Source organism: Pseudorca crassidens, chromosome 16 (assembly GCF_039906515.1).
Source record: "Pseudorca crassidens isolate mPseCra1 chromosome 16, mPseCra1.hap1, whole genome shotgun sequence".
NCBI classification, from domain to species: Eukaryota; Metazoa; Chordata; class Mammalia; order Artiodactyla; family Delphinidae; genus Pseudorca; species Pseudorca crassidens.
In genome coordinates, this window is record NC_090311.1 from 34,162,110 (window position 1) to 34,181,755 (window position 19,646).

General features: G+C 36.9%; 1 protein-coding gene across 9 annotated transcripts in view; it reads left to right on the top strand.

The window, feature by feature from the left end:
- IDE (insulin degrading enzyme) overlaps positions 1 to 19,646 on the top strand; it is a 112,792-nt gene that overhangs the window by 35,428 nt on the left and 57,718 nt on the right. For all 9 annotated transcript variants that reach the window (XM_067709995.1, XM_067709990.1, XM_067709991.1 and 6 more), the window contains 3 exons: positions 2,099 to 2,283; positions 3,641 to 3,848; positions 6,864 to 7,033. In XM_067709995.1, coding sequence (XP_067566096.1) covers positions 2,099 to 2,283; positions 3,641 to 3,848; positions 6,864 to 7,033 — 563 coding nt within the window. The remainder of the gene's footprint in view (positions 1 to 2,098; positions 2,284 to 3,640; positions 3,849 to 6,863; positions 7,034 to 19,646) is intronic.

Consider the following 19,646-nt stretch of genomic DNA (forward strand, 5'->3'; position numbering starts at 1 on the left):
GATGACACAAATAAATGGAAAGATTATATTATGTTTATGGATAGGAGAATTAATATTGGTAAAATGTACACATTACCCAAAGCAATCTACAGATTCAGTGCAATCCCTATGAAAATACTAATGACATTTTTCACAGAACGGAACAAATAATCCTAAAATTCATATGGAACTGCAAAAGGCCCTTAATAACCAAAGTAGTCTTAAGAAAGAAAAACAAAGTTGGAGTTATCATGCTTCCTGATTTCAAACTATACTAGAAAGCTATAGTAGTCAAAACTATATGGCACAAAAACAGATGCATAGATCAATGGGACAGAATAGAGAGCCTAGAAATAAACCCACTCACATGTGGGTCAATTAATTTACAACAGAGGAGCCAAGACCATACATTGGGGAAAAGATATTCTCATCGGCAAGTGATGCTGGGAAAACTGAATCACTTTCCTATACCATATACAAAAATAAACTCAAAATGGATGAAAGACTTAAATGTAAGGCCTGAAACTATAAAACTCCTAGAAGAAAACATAGGCAGTATGCTTTTTGACATCGTTCTTAGCAATATTTTTTTGTATGTATCTCCTCAGGCAAAAATAAACAAATGGGACTACATCAAACTAAAAAGCTGTTGCACAGCTAAGGAAACCATCAACAAAATGAAAAGACGATCTACTGAATGGTAGAAGATATTTGCAAATGATATATTTGATAAAGGGTTAATATCCAAAATATATAGAGAACTCACACAACTCAATATCAAAAACAATCTGATTTAAAAAATGGACATTTAAAAAATGAATATACATTTATCCATGGAAGACATACACGTGGCCAGCAGACACATGAACAGATGCTCAACATCACTACATCAGGGAAATGCAAATCAAAACCACCCGACACCTGTCAAAATGGCTGTTATCAAAAAGACAACAATTAAGAACCATTGTTACTTTAAATTAAAAAAAAAACCAATGTGAACATGATTTTTTCTGTATTGAAAGCTTGAATTATTCATTTCATATTTGGATCTTTCTGAATCTTTTCTTAGTGTAACTTTTGGAATATGAATTTATAATTGAATATTGAGATGTGAAGCCGTGAAATCAGAAATATTAACAAATCAATGTAAGCAAGAAGTGCCAATTGCCAATTATCACAAGACAGGTACAAAGAAATGTGAAAAAAAAAATGACAACAAATTAAGTGTTGACGAGGACATGGAGAAAAGGGAACCCTTGTGCATTATCGGTGGACTTCATGCAATGCACCAATTGTATGAAGTTTCCTCAAAAAATTAAAAATAGGACTACCATACAATCCAGCAGTTCCACTTCTGGGTATTTATCCAGAAAGTATGAGAACACTAATTTGAAAAATACAGGCAGACCTTTGTTCATTGCAGCATTATTTATAGTAGCCAAGATATGGATGAAAGGCGAATAGCAAGATTTCATTATTTCTCATGGCTGAGTAATATTCCAGTGTGTGTGTGTCTGTGTGTCTGTGTGTGTGTCTGTGTATCATACCTCACACACACACACATATACACACACAGGAGTATTACTCAGCCATGAAAATAATGAAATCTTGCCATTTGGAACAGCACGGATGGACCTAGAGGGGTATTATGCTAAGTGAAATAAGTCAGAGAAAGACAAATATCGTTTGATTTTACTTATATGTGGAATCTAAAAAACGAAATAAGTGAACAAACAAAACAGAAACAGACTCATAGATACAGAGGAAAAATTGTTGGTTGCTAGAGGGGAGGATGGGGGGGGGTTGGGCAAAATAGGTGAAGGTGATTAAGAGGTATAAATTTCCAGTTATAAAATAAATAAGTCAATGGGGATGTAGGGAATATAGTCAATAATATTTTAAGAACTTTGTATGGTGACAGATGGTTACTAGACTTATTGTGGTGATCAGTTTGTGATGAATCACTGTGCTGTACACCGGAAACTAATATTGTATGTCAGTTGTACTTGATTATACACATTTTTTAATCTGATGATATATTATATGGTTTTGCTTGTTACTCTTTGTTCATTAAAAGAAAAAAGCACAATCCAACAATTAATAATTTATTTCTTTTCAGTTTCCAAAAAAAGACTTACAGCAAAATGAATAATCCAGCTATCAAGAGAGTAGGAAATCATATCATCAAATCTCCTGAAGACAAGCGAGAATACCGTGGACTAGAGCTGGCCAATGGGATCAAAGTACTTCTCATCAGTGATCCCACAACAGATAAATCATCAGCAGCACTTGATGTACACATAGGTACAGTTTAAAATTATGAATTAAGCTTTGTTCAGTTTCATCGACCTAATGTTGACAATTATTAGAACTCTCCATATTTGTGCAAATGGAGACCTGGTAGTTACCAGTTCGATGTATCTTACTTTGTACAGTAGTCCTGTACAGCTGTTGGTAATCTACAGTTGTCTAAGTTAAATCACCTTACATTTACCAAAAGTATCTTGTTAGGTTCCCAGCTAAGGTGACCTAGCAGCAAGGAAATTCATTCCCATCCTTTAAAACAGTGACAGTTCTAATGCCTTTACTTTATAAACTTTTGATATACTAGGGGATACCATATTTCCTAAATTCTTGTGTGCACATTTCTTCCACATTTAATGCTGCTTTAATCAAGTTATTTCTTATTTATATGTACATTTAGTTTCTTTTTTTCCTCTCTGAAAAGCTTTTATTTAATTCAATGGCATTTTAGAATTGGGAAAATAAGATAATAACCATCATAAGTTGAACAAATAATTATTGCCAAGCACAGCTCAATGTGCTTTGCAAATTATCGTCTAATTTGTAGTTGCACAACTCTCTAAGTAAGGTATGTATACAAAAAGTGACTGAGGGCTTCACTGGTGGTGCAGTGGTTAAGAATCTGCCTGCCAATGCAGAGGACAGGGGTTTGAGACCTGGTCCGGGAAGATCACACATCATGCGGAGCAACAAAGCCCGTGCGCCACAACTACTGAGACTGCACTCTAGAGCCCACGAGCCACAAGTACTGAAGCCCGCGTGCCTAGAGCCCGTGCTCCGCCACAAGATAAGCCACCGCAATGAGAAGCCTGCACACCACAACGAAGAGTAGCCCCCACTCACCGCAACTAGAGAAAGCCCGCGCCCAGCAACAAAGACCCAGTGCAGCCAAAAATAAATAAAATAAATAAATAAACAAAATTTTTTTTTAAAAAGTGACTGAAGCAAAATATTTTGCTCAAAGTTTTACAGCTAGTAGAGCTGCTAACCCCCAAACTTATGCTCTTAGCACTATGCTATATTGTCTCCTGCAATAAAATGTAAGAGCTAGAAAGTTTCTAGCTCTTTAAAACAGTGAATTCAACTCTTCCTCTTAGCGTGATGTGTGAGGAAGCTAATGTCCAGAGGAGTTAAGTATCTGCCCAAGGCCACCAACTAACTGATGTCAAAAGCTGGGGCTTGAATTTGAATCTAAACTGCACCATTTAGAGTAGCCTATGCTTAACTTTCTCTGACTGTGGTTGGAGTTATCATGCTAACAGAAGTTCCAAATCATCTGTGATTCATCTGTACTCCATAGCTTTCAACATATAAAAAAATGATTTATTATATATGTATATTTTCTCTTCTCTTTCAGGTTCCTTGTCAGATCCTGCAAATATTGCTGGCTTAAGTCATTTTTGTGAACATATGCTATTTTTAGGAACAAAGAAATACCCTAAAGAAAATGAATACAGCCAGTTTCTCAGTGAGCATGCAGGAAGTTCAAATGCCTTTACTAGTGGAGAGCATACCAATTACTATTTTGATGTTTCTCATGAACACCTAGAAGGTGCCCTAGACAGGTAATGCTGAAAATACCCTATGAATTATCCACCTGTGTTCACTTATCATGTTAATAATAATAATTAATATTTTTACAAAGATGTCTTCACAGCTTTATAGCTTAACAAAAGATATTTTAACCAGTATTTTCCCCCTCTGGATTTTATAAAAAAGAAAATAATGAATGATGTCGTATATTTACATTGTGGTAGAGGAAAAATAATGGCATGACTTTAAACCAGACTTTAAGCCTACAAAATATTTTATTGACTTATAAAATTCTCACCAGGCCTTCCCATTCTAACTGGTATTACATATGAAGCATGTGATGAAGAATAAACTGTAATGATGTCATGGATCTCCTTTCAACCATCTCCTGTTCCAGAATGCTAGAACTTAAATATTCTGTTCTCCTTTAGTTCCTCAATCCTCAAGGATACTTAGTGGATACAGAATGTTTTGACCTGCTGTTTCAGCCCTGGGGACATTTTGTGAAAGTATTTTCTGGAGCAAGCTCCATTAGGCTATTCTAATTTCTTGGTCAATTTTTTATACAGCTAACAGTATATAATTTTTTTTATCATATCAGTGATTTGATTCATTGTTCAAAATGTAATTTTTCCTGTGGTGAATTTTTACAGTTTTCTGTGTTACCAAGAAGGTGTAATTCTGCAGCCTTTTGATGGGTCTATAATGAAGTTTGACTTAACAATTTTAGTAATTCTCAGCTTTAATTGCTTACTTATATTAATAGTCATTTTTTTTCAAACCTAACAGTTTGAATTTATTCTGTAGCACAAAGAACATTAACAGAACAAGGGCATGGGTTCAGGATACAGGACTGGGTCAGAGTAGCCTGTTTCTTATTTATTCTAGCTTATGTTTCAGTCTTCAGGCAGCAGCTTTGAGGTGTAATCATCTTTTGTATGTATTCCCAGAAGACTTCCATTAATGAGTTCCCTGGGATCATACACTGAATTTAATTTCCTGCTTTACAAATGCTTCAGCAGATGTTCATATAATAGATCTCTGTTTGATGGAGGATGTCTGTTACTTGGATCAGAGTAAAAAAACCACTTATATAGAGCATCTTTCAAAAATATTGATTATACTGTGTCAGAATCATGACCCTTTATGTGGACTTGTCCAGCTATGGTATGTAGCTATTAGGCACTTTTCCCAGCCTGAATTGAGGTAGGTAAAAGTGGTTATATGTCTAGAATTATCTGTTTCCATATATCTTTGATTACAGGCTCCGGATAGATGGAGTTTCCCTTTGGATTGGTATGCGTAAAGTACTTAGCACGGGATTGTATTCACTATGTGCTTAAAATAATATCAAGTAATGGTAACAGTCTTTTTGACGGCTGGACGATGAGGTGCAGTTGCTGAGATGTTTATAAACCCAGGAGTCTCTTAGGCCCACTGAGTAGTAGTCGCATTCAGACAGAGCCTCTTCTCTTGTCTTCATCTGAATTCTGGACGTTGTTTTTTATAAGATGGGGTCTAAAGTTTCTTAAGAAGACTTATTACTATATGAAATCATGATTTAAATTGCAACCTGATATAGGAAAGTTAATTTATTAGCTAAAGGAATCTTAGTTCAGCTTTGGTACTACTATTAAAGAATAGCCTCAAGAAAAGCATATTGGTTACTTATGTTAAAGTTACCTGCCATGTTATTTGTTGAACCGCTGCTTATTAAATTTTTAAAATTCTCTTAATATTTCATAAAAGCCCATAATTATGTCTTAGTCAAACTACTGTGTCATAGGTTTTTTACTCCATTATTTTTTCCACTAATTAAAGTTTGTTTCCTTTTCTTTATAAGAAGGAAAAATATTCAGGTAGAACCTTTTAAAAATAGGTCACTTAGTGTGTCCTAAAATGCCTGAGTCTTAGTGAAATTGCAATTAAAACTGAAAATTTAAGATTTATTGCCTAAGAACCATCACCTGCCTTTTCCTTTCTTGGAGAATTAGGCATATACAACAGGGATTTTCATAGACATGCCGAATTGTAAATCTTAAATACATTGCTTCTGTCTCATAAGTCTGCCCTGACTTTTTGTTGTTGTTGTATTGTGGTTTATAAGAAGAAATATATATTTGGTCTTTGTCCCTGGTCCTGGCCCATAGCTCCTAAAACCCTTGGAATTTCCTAAGTGATGAGAGCCAAAGGTTGCTTTTTGTTATTTTAATGAAGTGACTTTGGGGAAGTCCCTTGATAATCTGAGGTTGGGGGCTGGTTGCCAGGGGAGCCAGCCCTGTGATTAAGGGTTGGAACTTTCAGTCCAGGGGCTGGAGATTGACTTCAGTCACCAGTGATCAGTGATTTACCCAATCCTGACGAGGTTTGGAGAACTTACAGGTTGGTGAACACATGGAGATTTGGGGAGGGTGGCCTGCCTAGAGGGCATGGAAGCTCCATACCCTTCCCACATACCTTGCCTTATGCATCTCTTTCATCTGGCTGTTCCTGAATCATATCCTTTTATAATAAATCCAGTAATTTAGTAAATAAAACATTTCTCTGAGTCCTGTAAGCTGATCTAGGAAATTAATCGAACCCGAGGAGGAGGTCGTGGGAACCTCTGATCTACAGCCAGTTGGTCAGAAGCCCAGGTGACAACCTGGACTTGCAATTGGTGTTTGAAGTTGGGGGCAGTCTTGTAGATCTGATGATACCAGTATTGAGTTGAATTTTAGGCCACCCAGCTGGTGTCGGAGAATTGCTTGGTGGTGTGGTAACAACACATGGGAATTGTCAGAATCAGAGGTGTTAATCTTTTTATATTTTCACTAATTATTTAACATATCTGGTGTAGAGTTCTCTGAATTTACATATGTATGATATTATATTTTTTGTTACTTAGAACTTATATTCCTTTTTTCTAAGTAGCAATGGTAGTTTTTTCTTATTCTGTAGAATTCATATTTCCTATCTAAGTTTCAAACATATTTTTTTAAACATATTTTTAAAAGGCCACTTAAAATAACAGCTTTCAAATTGTTAATTATGTTTCTTACCCTTAGGTTTGCACAGTTTTTCCTGTGCCCCTTGTTTGATGAGAGTTGCAAAGACAGAGAGGTAAATGCAGTTGATTCAGAACATGAGAAGAATGTGATGAACGATGCTTGGAGACTCTTTCAGTTGGAAAAAGCTACAGGGAATCCCAAACACCCCTTCAGCAAATTTGGAACAGGTTTGTCAGCTGCGGCTCTAATGCATCCATCCTCCTTGATCTCATTTAAACCATGGCCCCTTTGCCCAGTATTGTATTTTACAGTTCAGGATAGAAGATTGCAGAACTCCTTGTTCCCACCTACCCTGTTGTTCATAAACTCAGAGTCTGGAGCTGATAAGTGGTTGTTATATCACTGTTACTACTTGGTATTTCTTAAACCATGCCCCTACACATATGTTATCTGTCAGGTCCCTATGTAGGCACCTATATGTGATTCGTGACCTAAGAAGAGGTTAAAACTTAGGTATGTGAGCTTCATGGAGAAGGTGATAGTTTATTGAGAAGAGGAGTGACCAAATATGAAGCAAGTTTGTTGGATAACAAGGTGATAGAATTGAATTTAGATTTTAGAAATAGTAAGAATGAAGTGGTAATAATCCCTTTAACAGATGAGTAACATTTTGGCTAGTAGTTCAAAAAGAAGGATGTCAACAGGAGTTGGGCCCTTGGCATTGGATATTTTTTTAAATTGAGGTGTAGTTGATGTACAATATTATGTAATTTTCAGGTGTACAACAGAGTGATTCTGGCATTGGACTTTGTACGTAATACGTGGAATGATATTCTCAAAATTGTAGTAACAGTGACCTAAGCAGTTATTTAGCCCTCTAGAGGTTACTCTGGCCATCCCATACAAATAGGAGTCTGACTGTTTAAGGAACAGAGCAGTTAGAGCTGTGAATAGATATTTTTTAAAAATACTTATTTGGCTGCGTCAGGTCTTAGTTGTAGCACATGGGATCTTTTAGTTGTGGCATGTGGGATCTTTGGTTGCGGCATGCAGGATCTTTTAGTTGCAGCATGCAAACTCTTAGTTGCGGCATGTGGGATCTAGTTCACTGACCGGGGATTGAACCCGGGCCCCCTGCATTGGGAGCTTGGAGTCTTAGCCACTGGACCACCAGGGAAGTCCCTGTGAGTAGATATTAACCAGCATTTCAAAGGGAGGAGATAATAGATCTCTTTATTCTGAGTAAATAGAATGCTCACTTCAAGGCTTGTTGAACCCCCCTGCTCCCATTACCTCCACCTCTACTATCTACAGGTAGATAGATGCATAGTGTCTGCTCCGGGCATGACTATAGAAGACACACAAGGTCCCTGCTCTCAAAGTGCTACAACATCCTGGTAGGAGATTAGAGGTGGGGAGTAACAGGGAGTAGAATAAAATAAATATAGAGATTCTTGATTTTACAATTGTACCCTTTATCTTTATTCAGTTTTTCATTAAAAAGTACATTTAATTTAAATATTTAAATGATACAAAAGTATTTTTTTTTTAAAAAACAAAAAGTTGCCCTTTTCTTCATCTACTCTTGCCATTACCACTTCACAAGATGTAATCATTGTTAAAGGTTGCTGTGGGGGCTTCCCTGGTGGCACAGTGGTTGAGAGTCCACCTGCTGATGCAGGGGACGCAGGTTCGTGTCCCGGTCCGGGAAGATCCCACATGCCGTGGATCGGCTAGGCCCGTGAGCCATGGCCGCTGAGCCTGCGCGTCCGGAGCCTGTGCTCTGCAGCGGGAGAGACCACAACAGTAAGAGGCCCGCGTACCGCAAAAAAAAAAAAAAAAAAAAAAAAAAAGGTTGCTGTGATTTTAAAATACTGCTTTGGGGATTATGAAATAGCATAAAAATAATAGATTGTTTAGTGTACTTAAAATTTATGCTTATTACATAAGTTAATTTGGGGAACTTTTAAAAAAAGACTATAAAGACAGCTTTCTTTCAGTTTGGATACCATTCTAATGTATCTAGCAGCAGCCAGGGAATTAGCATAGCTTTATAGAAGTAGGAGTTTTTAAAAATTGTAATTAGAAGCAGTGATACTGTATTCTTTAGACTTATAATATTTGGCACCCTGTGACAGCATCACTGCTAAGGTGGATATTGTGGTCTCTAAAATGTCTATGTAATGATTAATTATCTGGAAAGTGGCTTTCGTAGAGGACATCAGCATACGTGGTATATCAAGAGGGACTGAGTTTTAAAAACCAAATTTCAAATTACTACATCCAAATGAGTGTTGTCCTTTAAATGGTCCCTTTGGCAGGTTAGATACCTCCACCAACAGTGCTGCTATTGTGCAGAACGTGTTAGAGCTCCTCTTTGGGAGTTGCCTTCTTTTAAATAGTCTCACTGGTGATAAATCACAATCAGCATAATCAGGAAGCAGCCACAGATCTTCCAGAAATAAATCCAGTGAATAAGGTGAGCAGTATTACCTCTGGTCACAAACAAGAAACAATCTTAAAATGTCCTAGAAGAAGGTTTCGGGAGTGATGGGCAAAGAAAAACATTGAATGAGGTCAGTTACGTAGAGGTGGAGTTTAAGAGCATATTTCTTTTTTAACCGCTGACAAGGCTAGGCAGTTAGCAAAATATGAGGTAATATAAACAGCTAAGAGGTGAGTTAGCCAGACTCAGTACAAAAGTACAGAAAATGTGATATAAGTAATGCAAATACCAAGTTACCTACTGAGTGTAGAAATATAAACTAACATTGAACTTTTTGGAGTAGAGGTTCTGTCGATTGTTAAGGTCACAGACAAGTTTGAAAGTATGATGAAAGCTGTATACCCTCACCTTAGAAATTACACACATATAAAATTTTGCAAAAGTTATTCTTGCAGAAGAATCCTTGTCAGAAATTCATACTTAATTTACTTCTATTATTTTTTAGTAACTTCAGATGTTTCTGTGGGCCATTTTGTCCATCAAGGGATTATGATTTATTATTTTAACATTAATATTTAAAATATTATTTTAATAATATTATTATTATTTACTATCAGGAAAAGCTGGGTATTTTTAAATGAACAAAAACCAAGCATTGTGTTCTGTATTTTTAAGAAAACCTTACAATAAAATGTTAGTCCTTGACAGTACTTTATATAACCCACAGTAAGAAGCATATTTTACTCAGAGCACATGTATGCGTGTTTGTGTAAGCAACTGAAACAAAAGTTTTACCAAACAATATCTTTCTTATATTTTCAGATGTAGTCTGGTACCCTCTGTTATATTCTGTTTCTTTTAAAAAAAATTCTGGTCTGCCAATACATTAAATTTATTTCAGCACAATCGAGTGGGTCCCAACCTACAGTTTAAGTAATTCAGAGTGATAGGCAGTCATTTCATAGGCAGTGATAGACCCAGGAAAAGCATTTGATAAAACTCCTTCATGAACAAAACAACAAAAAAGCACTCATTCATGAAAAAAACAACAAAAAACTCTCGAGTTGATAACAACCTATGCCAGACATCATGATTAATTCTGACGTTTCAAAGGGATTTCTGTTGAAAGGCAAAAACAAAACAAGAATACCCTCTAATCAATTTTTTGTTCAGTTGTGCCGTAGGTACTAGTCATTACAGGAAGTTAAGGGAAAAAAACGTGATAAGTAAGAGGTTGAAAGGAAGCAAAAGGAAATTTTCCTTATTTCCATATGATTGCATAAAAAATTCAAGAACTCTTCAGATCAGTCATTAAAAATAAGATTATTCACCAACGTTGCCAAGAGAAGAGAAACACTAACATTGCATTCTTGTATCAATAGTAATCAATTAGAAAAATGCTACAGGAAAAATTATTTCATTTACAATATAAAAATATCTACAAGGTATTTAGAAACAACTCTAACAGAAGAGCAAGAAATATATAATGGATATAAAAGAATGCCTGAGTAGGGCTTCCCTGGTGGTGCAGTGGTTAAGAATCTGCCTGCCAATGCAGGGGACACAGGTTCGAGCCCTCGTCCAGGAGCATCCCACATGCCATGGAGCAACTAAGCCCATGTGCCACAACTACTGAGCCTGCATTCTAGAGCCTGCGAGCCACAGCTACTGAGCCCACGCACGTGCCACAACAACTGAAGCCTGTGCGCCTAGAGCCTGTGCTCCACAACAAGAGAAGCCACTGCAATGAGAAGCCCACGCACCACAACAAAGAGTAGCCCCCGCTCGCCACAACTAGAGAAAAGCCCACACACAGCAACAAAGACCCAATGCAGCCAAAAATAAATAAATAATATAAATTAAAAAAAAAAAAGCTTGAGTAAACAGGAAGATAAACCATGTCCGTGAATGGGTAAACTCAACATTACACAGTTATTTCACCCCTAATTTATCTAAATTCAGTGTAGTGCCATTTGAAAGCCCTAGAAGTTTTTATTTTATAATCTTATAATCTGATTATAAAATTAATAAGAAAGAGTAAAGGGCCAAGAAGAGCTAAGATAATTTTGAAGAACAACAAGGAAGGCACTACTTCTACCAGATATCAAAATTTTAGTTGTTACAGTAGTGGAACTGGTGCAAGGATACCTGAAGATAACAGTAGAATAGATTATAGACCCTAGAAGCATATCCACAAGTGTATGGAAACTTGACATAAGACAGAGGTACATTACAAATGAGTAGGTAAAGGATGGACCTTTCAATAACTGGTGTAGTGGCAGTTATCTATGTAGAAATAAATAAAATTAGATCTCATCTCACACCATGCACAAAAATAAATTCCAGGTTGACTGGACCTAATTATAGAAAGAAAACTTTATACAACTTTTAGAAAATATACGAGAATTTTTAAAAATCTTAAGATAGGAAAAGCGTTCTCAAGCACACATAGCACAAACCATATTTTTAGAGGTAAAGATAAGCCATAGATTTAAAGATAAAGTTGACTTCATTAAAACTTAACATTTCTGTTCAATAGAAACACAAAAACAAAAGACAAGCACATACCCAGTGAAGATATTTGCAAAGCATATAGCAGATATGAACTTCTATAAGTAAATAAGTAAAAGATAAAACAGCTCACTAGAGAAATAGGCAAAGGCTGTTTTGAGTCATTTACTTTGTTTGAAAGTCATTTTTGTAGATATTATGTGCTAAATCTGTCTCCACACACATGTCTTCATTGACTCCATGTGTGATCCTCCTAGCCTCAGACTTCAGCCAGGAATCCCACCTCCCACTAGCATATTCCTATGTGATGTAAAGTTTTGTCCTCTGAAGGTGGGCTGTGCGGAGGTTGCATCTTTGCTGTATCACTGAATGGCTGAGAGAGACTCTGGGCCAGTTTCTTAGCTTCTGTAAGCCTCAGTTTCCTCCCATGTCAGGTTGGTGTGAGGATTAAAAGAGGTTGTGCATGTGAAGTGGTTAGCCAAAAGTCTGGCCATAGAGGTGCTCAGTAAATGATAGTAGCCTCCGTAATAACAATATAATAGAGGATCAGTAGCTGTGAAAGACAGCAAAACTTTGAAAAGGTCTTTGCCATGAAGTCATGAGGGGCAGCCAGGGCTGCTTGAAGAGTCAGTGGGTTTGATGAACTGACTGTTGGGCAGTGTTATTAGAGAAGTGTTGTTCTCCTGTTCTGTTTTTAGGCTGAACCAGTGGCTGGTGACCACATTCCCTTTGCCCCTTCATTTATCACTCACATATGCCTTTAGTTTTAGGTCCATAGTTCCTGATAAATTATATGTCTTTTCTCTGCCCTGTTGCCTTTAAAAATTTTTTTTCTCTGCATCTCCATGGAATAAAAGCAGAAGCACTTGAATTTTTAAAAGTAGTTTGGAACAGGAAAGGGAAAGCTTAGTTCTGGTTATTCATTAGTGATCTGTTTCTCTAATCATAACCCCACAGACACTGTGGGAGCAACTGGGTTTAGTCAGCTGAGAAGGAAATAAAAAAAGGAAGTCAGGATGTGGGTGAGGGAAACAAAACAGGCACTCCTTGATAGAATGAAAGGCAAAGTGGGAGAGTGCCTGGAAATAGAGGGTGGAGCTGTATTTAGATATGGGTGATGTTTTTCTTTGTTAATTGTCATGTGACGGCTATGTTTTGTAGCACGTACCACAGGATCATAAGAATCTGAATAGGGTGTCATAAGTGCGCTCAGATTATCTCTCTTTCTCTTTCAGTTGACAAGTAATTTTTTAAAGGTCCTCTACATGTAAAGTGCATTAGAAAATGCAAAAGTATAATCAATGTCTTTGCACTGAAGATGTTTCTGGTTTAGTCGGAGAGGCGAGTCAAACCCAGGATTTCACTGGAGTATAATCTCAGATTTGATTTTCCAGGATCATAATCTCTTCTGTCTTTTTTCCTCCTTGCTGATTTTTACTGAGTGCTGTACTAAGCACTTTGCCTGGATTATTTAACTCAGTTCTCACAATATCCCCACTAGGTACGTGCTCTTATTATTTCTGTCTTATAGATGAGTGAACTAAGACTTCAGAGAAGGTAATTAAATTGCTTAGGGTCATTCAGCTTTTTGAATGCTGGAGCCAGGTCTGGTGCTTTTAACTACTGTTCTACCTGCTTTAGGTTTGCCTAGAATTAAATACTCCAGGATCTCAGAGGAGATGCAAATTGAATTTTCCTGAAGGTTGGGTAGGATTTTCTTAAGTAGAGGAAGAGCCACTCAAGAAGGAAAGGAACAGTATTTATTGTATGAGTATTAAGTGCCACACACTGGGTAGGTGTTTTACCTAATATGATTTCACTTAACTTTAACCATGATACTGAAATTTTCATCATCCCATTTGACAGATGCCAAAACTAATACTGACAGAATAATTAGACCAAAGTTTCATAGCCTTGTGGGGAATACAGGGAGGAGGGAGAGAGGGAGGGTGGTAGCAGAAGTGTCTGTGTAGGTTATGGAATTCAATATCAAATCAGTCTGAACTCTTAAGCCTATGTTCTTTGTGATAATGTTAGGTTGACCCCCCAAACCATGACAAGAAGCAAAGACCAAGGAGTGAGCCCTTGGCTGTTATTCGCCATAATAAAGGATGCTTTTGTAGGAAGGAGTAGGAAAATGGATTAGGACCAAAAAAAATATTGTGAAATATGAACCAGAAGGTAGTTGAACATCTCTTGACCCTGGGATGATGATAATGACACAAAAAATTAGACCCCAATAAAAGTTAGTCATTTACTTTTTTCTCCCTTTCCTCCCTCCATGCCTTCCTCTTCTTAACTGAAGAATTTAAAATGTACAGAAGTAGACAAAATACTATAACGAACCCTGTGTATACATCACTTTGCCCCTGGCCAATCCTGTCTGATCTGCATTCCCAGTCATGCCCTCGTATTATTTTGAAAAGATCCCAGACATCATATCATTTCACTCACATATATTTCAATATATGTCTCTAAAGATAATGACTTTTAAAAAACATGGTAAAAGTACCATTATCATTAATATCATCAACTATGCAGGTAGTGTTCAAATTTCTAGTTGTCTCGTAAAAGTCATAATTTTTAAAGGTTTATTTGAATAAAGATCCACATAAGTGTCAGATGTTAGTGATTAATGTGTCTTTTAAATTTTTAATCTACAGGTTCATTCTTCATCTCTCTCCTCTGCTCCCTCCCTTTGACCCCCTGGAATTTATTTATTGAAGAATCAGGATATGTATTGTGTAGAACTTTTCACAGCCTAGCTTTTGCTGATTGCATTCCCAACAGTGTAGTTTAACACATTCCTGTCTTCTGTATTTCCACAAATTGGCAGTTGGGTATAGAGGCTTGATCAGATTCATGTTTGTCTTTTTGGGGGGAGGGCTTCATAGGTGATGTGTTCTTTCATCAGGGGCATATGATGTCTAGTTTTCTGTTTATGATGTTGCAACCATCCTCGATGCGTCATCTCTCTAATTCTACTGTTTTTTCTCCTATTGATTTGCTTGAATGCTACTATAAAAAGAAAATCTCTTTTTCTACGTTTGCCTACCCAGTGGTACAATTATTATAGGAAAGGCAAGACAAATGTTTGATTCATTCCCTTTATTTACCAGTTTTCAAAATATTGAGTTGGTTCCCTAGCATCCTTGAATGATGACTAATTTGTTTTTTTTAGTATCATGATAAACTCATAGATATAAAAATATTTGATACATTTCAGCCCACTTAGTCATTTATTATTCTCCAAAATTTCCCCTGGCTTTTGTTAGTATCTTTTTTTTGTTTGTTTCTTGCTAGGAAATGTGTCTATGGAAAATTAGAAATTTACTGAAAACAAGTGTACAGGTGCTTTATTATGGCATTTAAGAGGCTTTCACTTCAAGTCCCCTTTTCTTTTGTAACTCCCATCTTGTCCTTACATGTACTTACCCAGCTGCAGGAGAATTGTCCTTTTTAATTTTTTAGGAAAATTTATGTATCTCCAAAGGTTTTGGTCTCTTCCAGGATTTTTAGAAGATTGCTATAGCAAGAAGAAAGAGCTTAAAAAGAAAAAAGAGGTTATAATAACTGTAGATATATTAACCTAACCTTCAGAATCTCGGGTTTTCAGAGAACAGTTAAGAGTTTCATGGTTATAACTATCAAATGACTTTTCCCTGAGAACCTTATGAGGCATACAGTTGGAGCCAGCTTTGATTTCTAAAACTTCAAACTCAGTCCTTCCCGCAGAGTATAAGAAATATTTGGCTGGCTTTAGAATTTTCCAGGAAAATACATTCTATTTACTTGAAAATTAGCACTCATATATATTAGTACTGAGTTTATAAGCTTTTTTTAAAATAGAATTTATAGTTCTTATAATGAAAATATAAAATAAAATTTACTGAGCTTACAATTTACAAAACTGTCTTCATATCCGTTATCACTTTCCGTAAACTTCACAGCAACCCAAGTTCCTATTAAGTAATTATTGTCTGACAGATGCTATGCTGAGCCTTAAAACAGATTATTCATTTAATCCTCATGGCAATCCTGTGAGGTTGGTTCTCTTATTATTCTTATTTACCAATAAGGAAACTGGGGCTTAGAGAAGTTAAGAAACTTGTCTCGACAGCTAGTAAACGAAGGGGTCAGGGATTGACCCTTGCTTTTAACAGTTGGGCATGTACCCATATTACCCCCATTTCACAGATAAAATAAATGTCCCCTTGGAGATATTTGTAGACTTTTCCAAGGTTGCTTAATTAGTCGATGATGGAGTCAGGATGGGAAACCCTGAATCTCCCAACTGCCAAGCCAGTGCTCTCTCCTGGCAGGCCCAGAGCGAAGGTCCCAGTGGGTCAGCAACCCTGACATCCTCAAGCCTCTGCTGGAGCTCACTCTTACAGTGAGAGAGCCAGAAAGGTAGGATTCAAGATTTTTGTAGCAGCATTTTAATTTGATATAAATGACCCACCTGAATTAGGGTTAAATTAGGACAGTATATGTCTAGAGACTGAACTGGTATTTGTTATTCCAGCCATATTCACATTGTTCTCCACATATGGACTCTTAGGTAGAGGAAAGTCATCTGGACTATTTACTGAGCTTTCTTCCCTACTTTTGTGGAACGGTTTCTGTGCTGTACTCAGAAGCCAGGAATTCCTCCTACAATTCAAATCGTAACAGAAGTAGATACTGTTTATTGCCTATTTTCTGCTGTAAATCAAGTATTATGTTAAATTCTGTAACATTTTTACAGATTTATCTGTCATAAAAGAGATCAGTATAAAAGCATTTGCCAGATCATTCTTTACACACTACTTAAAGAAACAGAACATGACTAATACAGTTGGAGCATCTGTTGTACACTTTGAGCGTACAGTTTGAGCATCTGTTGTACACTTCTCCAATTGCATTTTTCTCCCTGCTCCCGGGAGATAACCACTATCTTAAGTTTGGTGATTGTCACTTCCGTGCTTTTTTTTTATAAAACATTGCTAAGTCATGCATTTATTTCTAAGCAATATGTTGTATAGTTTTTTTAGTTTTATAAAAATGGTATTTTATTATTATTTATCTACCACTTGTGTTTTTTCATTCAGTGGTATATTTGTAAGGATTATCCATATTAGAGAGTGTGCCTCTGATAAGTTTTTTTAATATATTAATTAATTTATTTATTTATTTATTAATTTATGGCTGCGTTGGGTCTTGGTTGCTGCATGCAGGCTTTCTTTAGTTGCATCGAGCGGAGGCTACTCTTCGTTGTGGTGTGTGGGCTTCTCATTGTGGTGTTTTCTCTTGTTGCGGAGCACAGGCTCCAGGCACGTGGGCTTCAGTAGTTGTGGCACGCGGGCTCAGTAGTTGTGGCACGCAGACTCTAGAGTGCAGGCTCAGTAGTCTTGGCGCACGGGCTTAGTTGCTCCGTGGCATGTGGGATCTTCCTTGACCAGGGCTCAAACCCATGTCCCCTGCATTGGCAGGCGGATTCTTAACCGCTGCGCCACCAGGGAAGCCCCCTCTGATAAGTTTTTTATTTTTTGCTGCTCTCTGAAAAATTTATTGAATGCATGTACTATTCTTTATCCATTTTTCTGTTGACAAAACATTGCAGCTATAAGCATTCTTATACATGTTTCCTTGTACACAGTTCTCTAGGGTTCTAGGAGTGGAATTCTGGGAGTGGCATTACTGTATATTAGGGTATGTACATCTTTTAGATTAAACAGATATTGCCAAGTTGTTTCCTGTAGTGGTTGATCCAGTTTGCACTCCCTCATGCAGCGTCTGAGTTCTCATTACACCATCACCACAACACTTGGTGTCATCAGATTTTCTATTCTGTTTATTGGTTGTTAAATATTAGCCTTATGCTTTTGTACATCTTTTTTCTTTTTTAATTTGGTGTTATATAAGTCTACCAATGTCAGGACAGCAGATTGAGCTTAAGAGAAGTAGGGTGACTTGTTCAAGGTCATGCAGCCAGAAGACATTTGACCCTGGATTTGATGATAGCTCTGCCAACACCAAAGCCAGTGCTTGTTCCTCTGCACCTCCCTACCTGGGGTTGATGGCACTGATAGTAACAGAGTCTACTCAGTAATTTAAGGACTAATTATGGAATTCTGTGCTTTATGTCCTGCTTTTCCTTCTATTTCCTCAACTAACTTTCTTGAGAATTTCCACTATAGCTAGCCTTCTTGTTTTTAAAAAACTTAAAAAAAAAGTTATAGAAGGGCTAATAAACTTAATAACAAGCCTGACTCTTTGGCCCATTTTTACCAAATATTCATGTTTTTTCTGTCATTGTATTAAGAGCTGACTGTCCTGACCCCAAGAGAGTAATACTGGAGAACTTTTTCCTCTTTCTGATTCAGGAGCATCTAAGGATACAAGACTGCCATTCTGGGCTGTGTTCCCAAACAGACCACAGTTTCCTTGTGTCATCATGTATTAGAAAGCCTAAAAGCATCTAGGTAGCAAATAAATGAATATGTAGATTCACAGAATGGTATCTGTTTGTGGCTAAAAGCCACTTTTCAGAACAAAAGTGATTGGGCCTCTGTTTAGAAGTTTGGCCAGAGATACAGAATCACTAGATTTTTGTACCTTAGGTAGGTCAGGTTGCTGTTGACAGAGTGGCTCCTTTGGCTCGTTTTTCTTTTAACTTTTTGTTGAAATATAATAACTGAAAAGTGTGTGTGGCTCTGATAAATTGTTGTTGTTTTTACTTTGCTGCTATTTGAAGAATCAGCTGAGTGAATATAATGCTATTATTTATGTACAACTCACTGAATTTTCAAAACCTCAGTACACCATGGACCCAGCACCCAGTCAAGAAACAGATCACCAGCACCTCTTTCTGCCCCTTTGTAGTCACTATCCACCCACCAAAGGATAACCTCTGTTCTGACTTTTCATGACTCAGATCTTAGTTTAGCCTGTTTTTATGCTTTATATAAATGAAATGATGCAGTGTGTACTCTTCTGTGTCTGTCTGGCTTTTCTTGTTCAGCCTTAAAGTTGTGAAATTCCTCCCTGCTGTTGCATATGAACAGTGAATTCTTTGTTTTTTCGTGCGGTATACTATTCTGTTGTGGTCCTCTGGATCTTTTTACTCTAGCATTGTCAGTATTTTGCCAGTGATGCATGTCTTAGTGTATTGGGGGTGTGTTCTTGCTTTATCTCTGTGTTTTTAAATGAACCTAAAGATAAAGGGTAAGGATTAGAATGGTAAGATATTCAGGTACATTAAAATCAAAGCAGAATGAGCTAAAACTAGTCAAACTGAAAGAATTTGAAGTTCTAGATGGAGGCCATGATCTTGGTTTTTGTATACTTTGATTTGAGATTTTTTTTTTTTAACCAGAATACTGACCAGATTGTGAATAGGCATATCACACTTAGACTGAAAATCTGATTTCTATCTAACACTATCACATTTATAGTCTGTTGAAATAAAACATAATTTCTCCAAACTCGGGTGTCCCAGTGTGTGGATCTTCATGCACATGTTGTAGGACTCTGAGCTTGGCAGTGTAAATGAGTAAGGAAGCTCTAAGGACTAGTCTGTCTGCAACTGAGGCTTTTTATAACCTTCATTTAGTAGAAAAGGGAGGTACCATCAATACTCAAGCTTTACCTTAATATGAGAGAACTTCAAACCATTACCCAGCAAAAAGCTTTTTTTGTTTCTTTTTCTTTTTCTTTCTGAGGAGTTAGGCCCCTCGATACTTTTTAGATCACCTGGATTCCTCAGGTAGACCGAGGGGGTATTTTAGGACCCCTAGCAGAGCAGATCTGGAGTTGAACTGGATCTTTAGTGAAACTGAGAGGACTGATAAAGAACCTGGAGACTTGATTAGCAGGCTATGCTAGTGAATATGAGTACATTT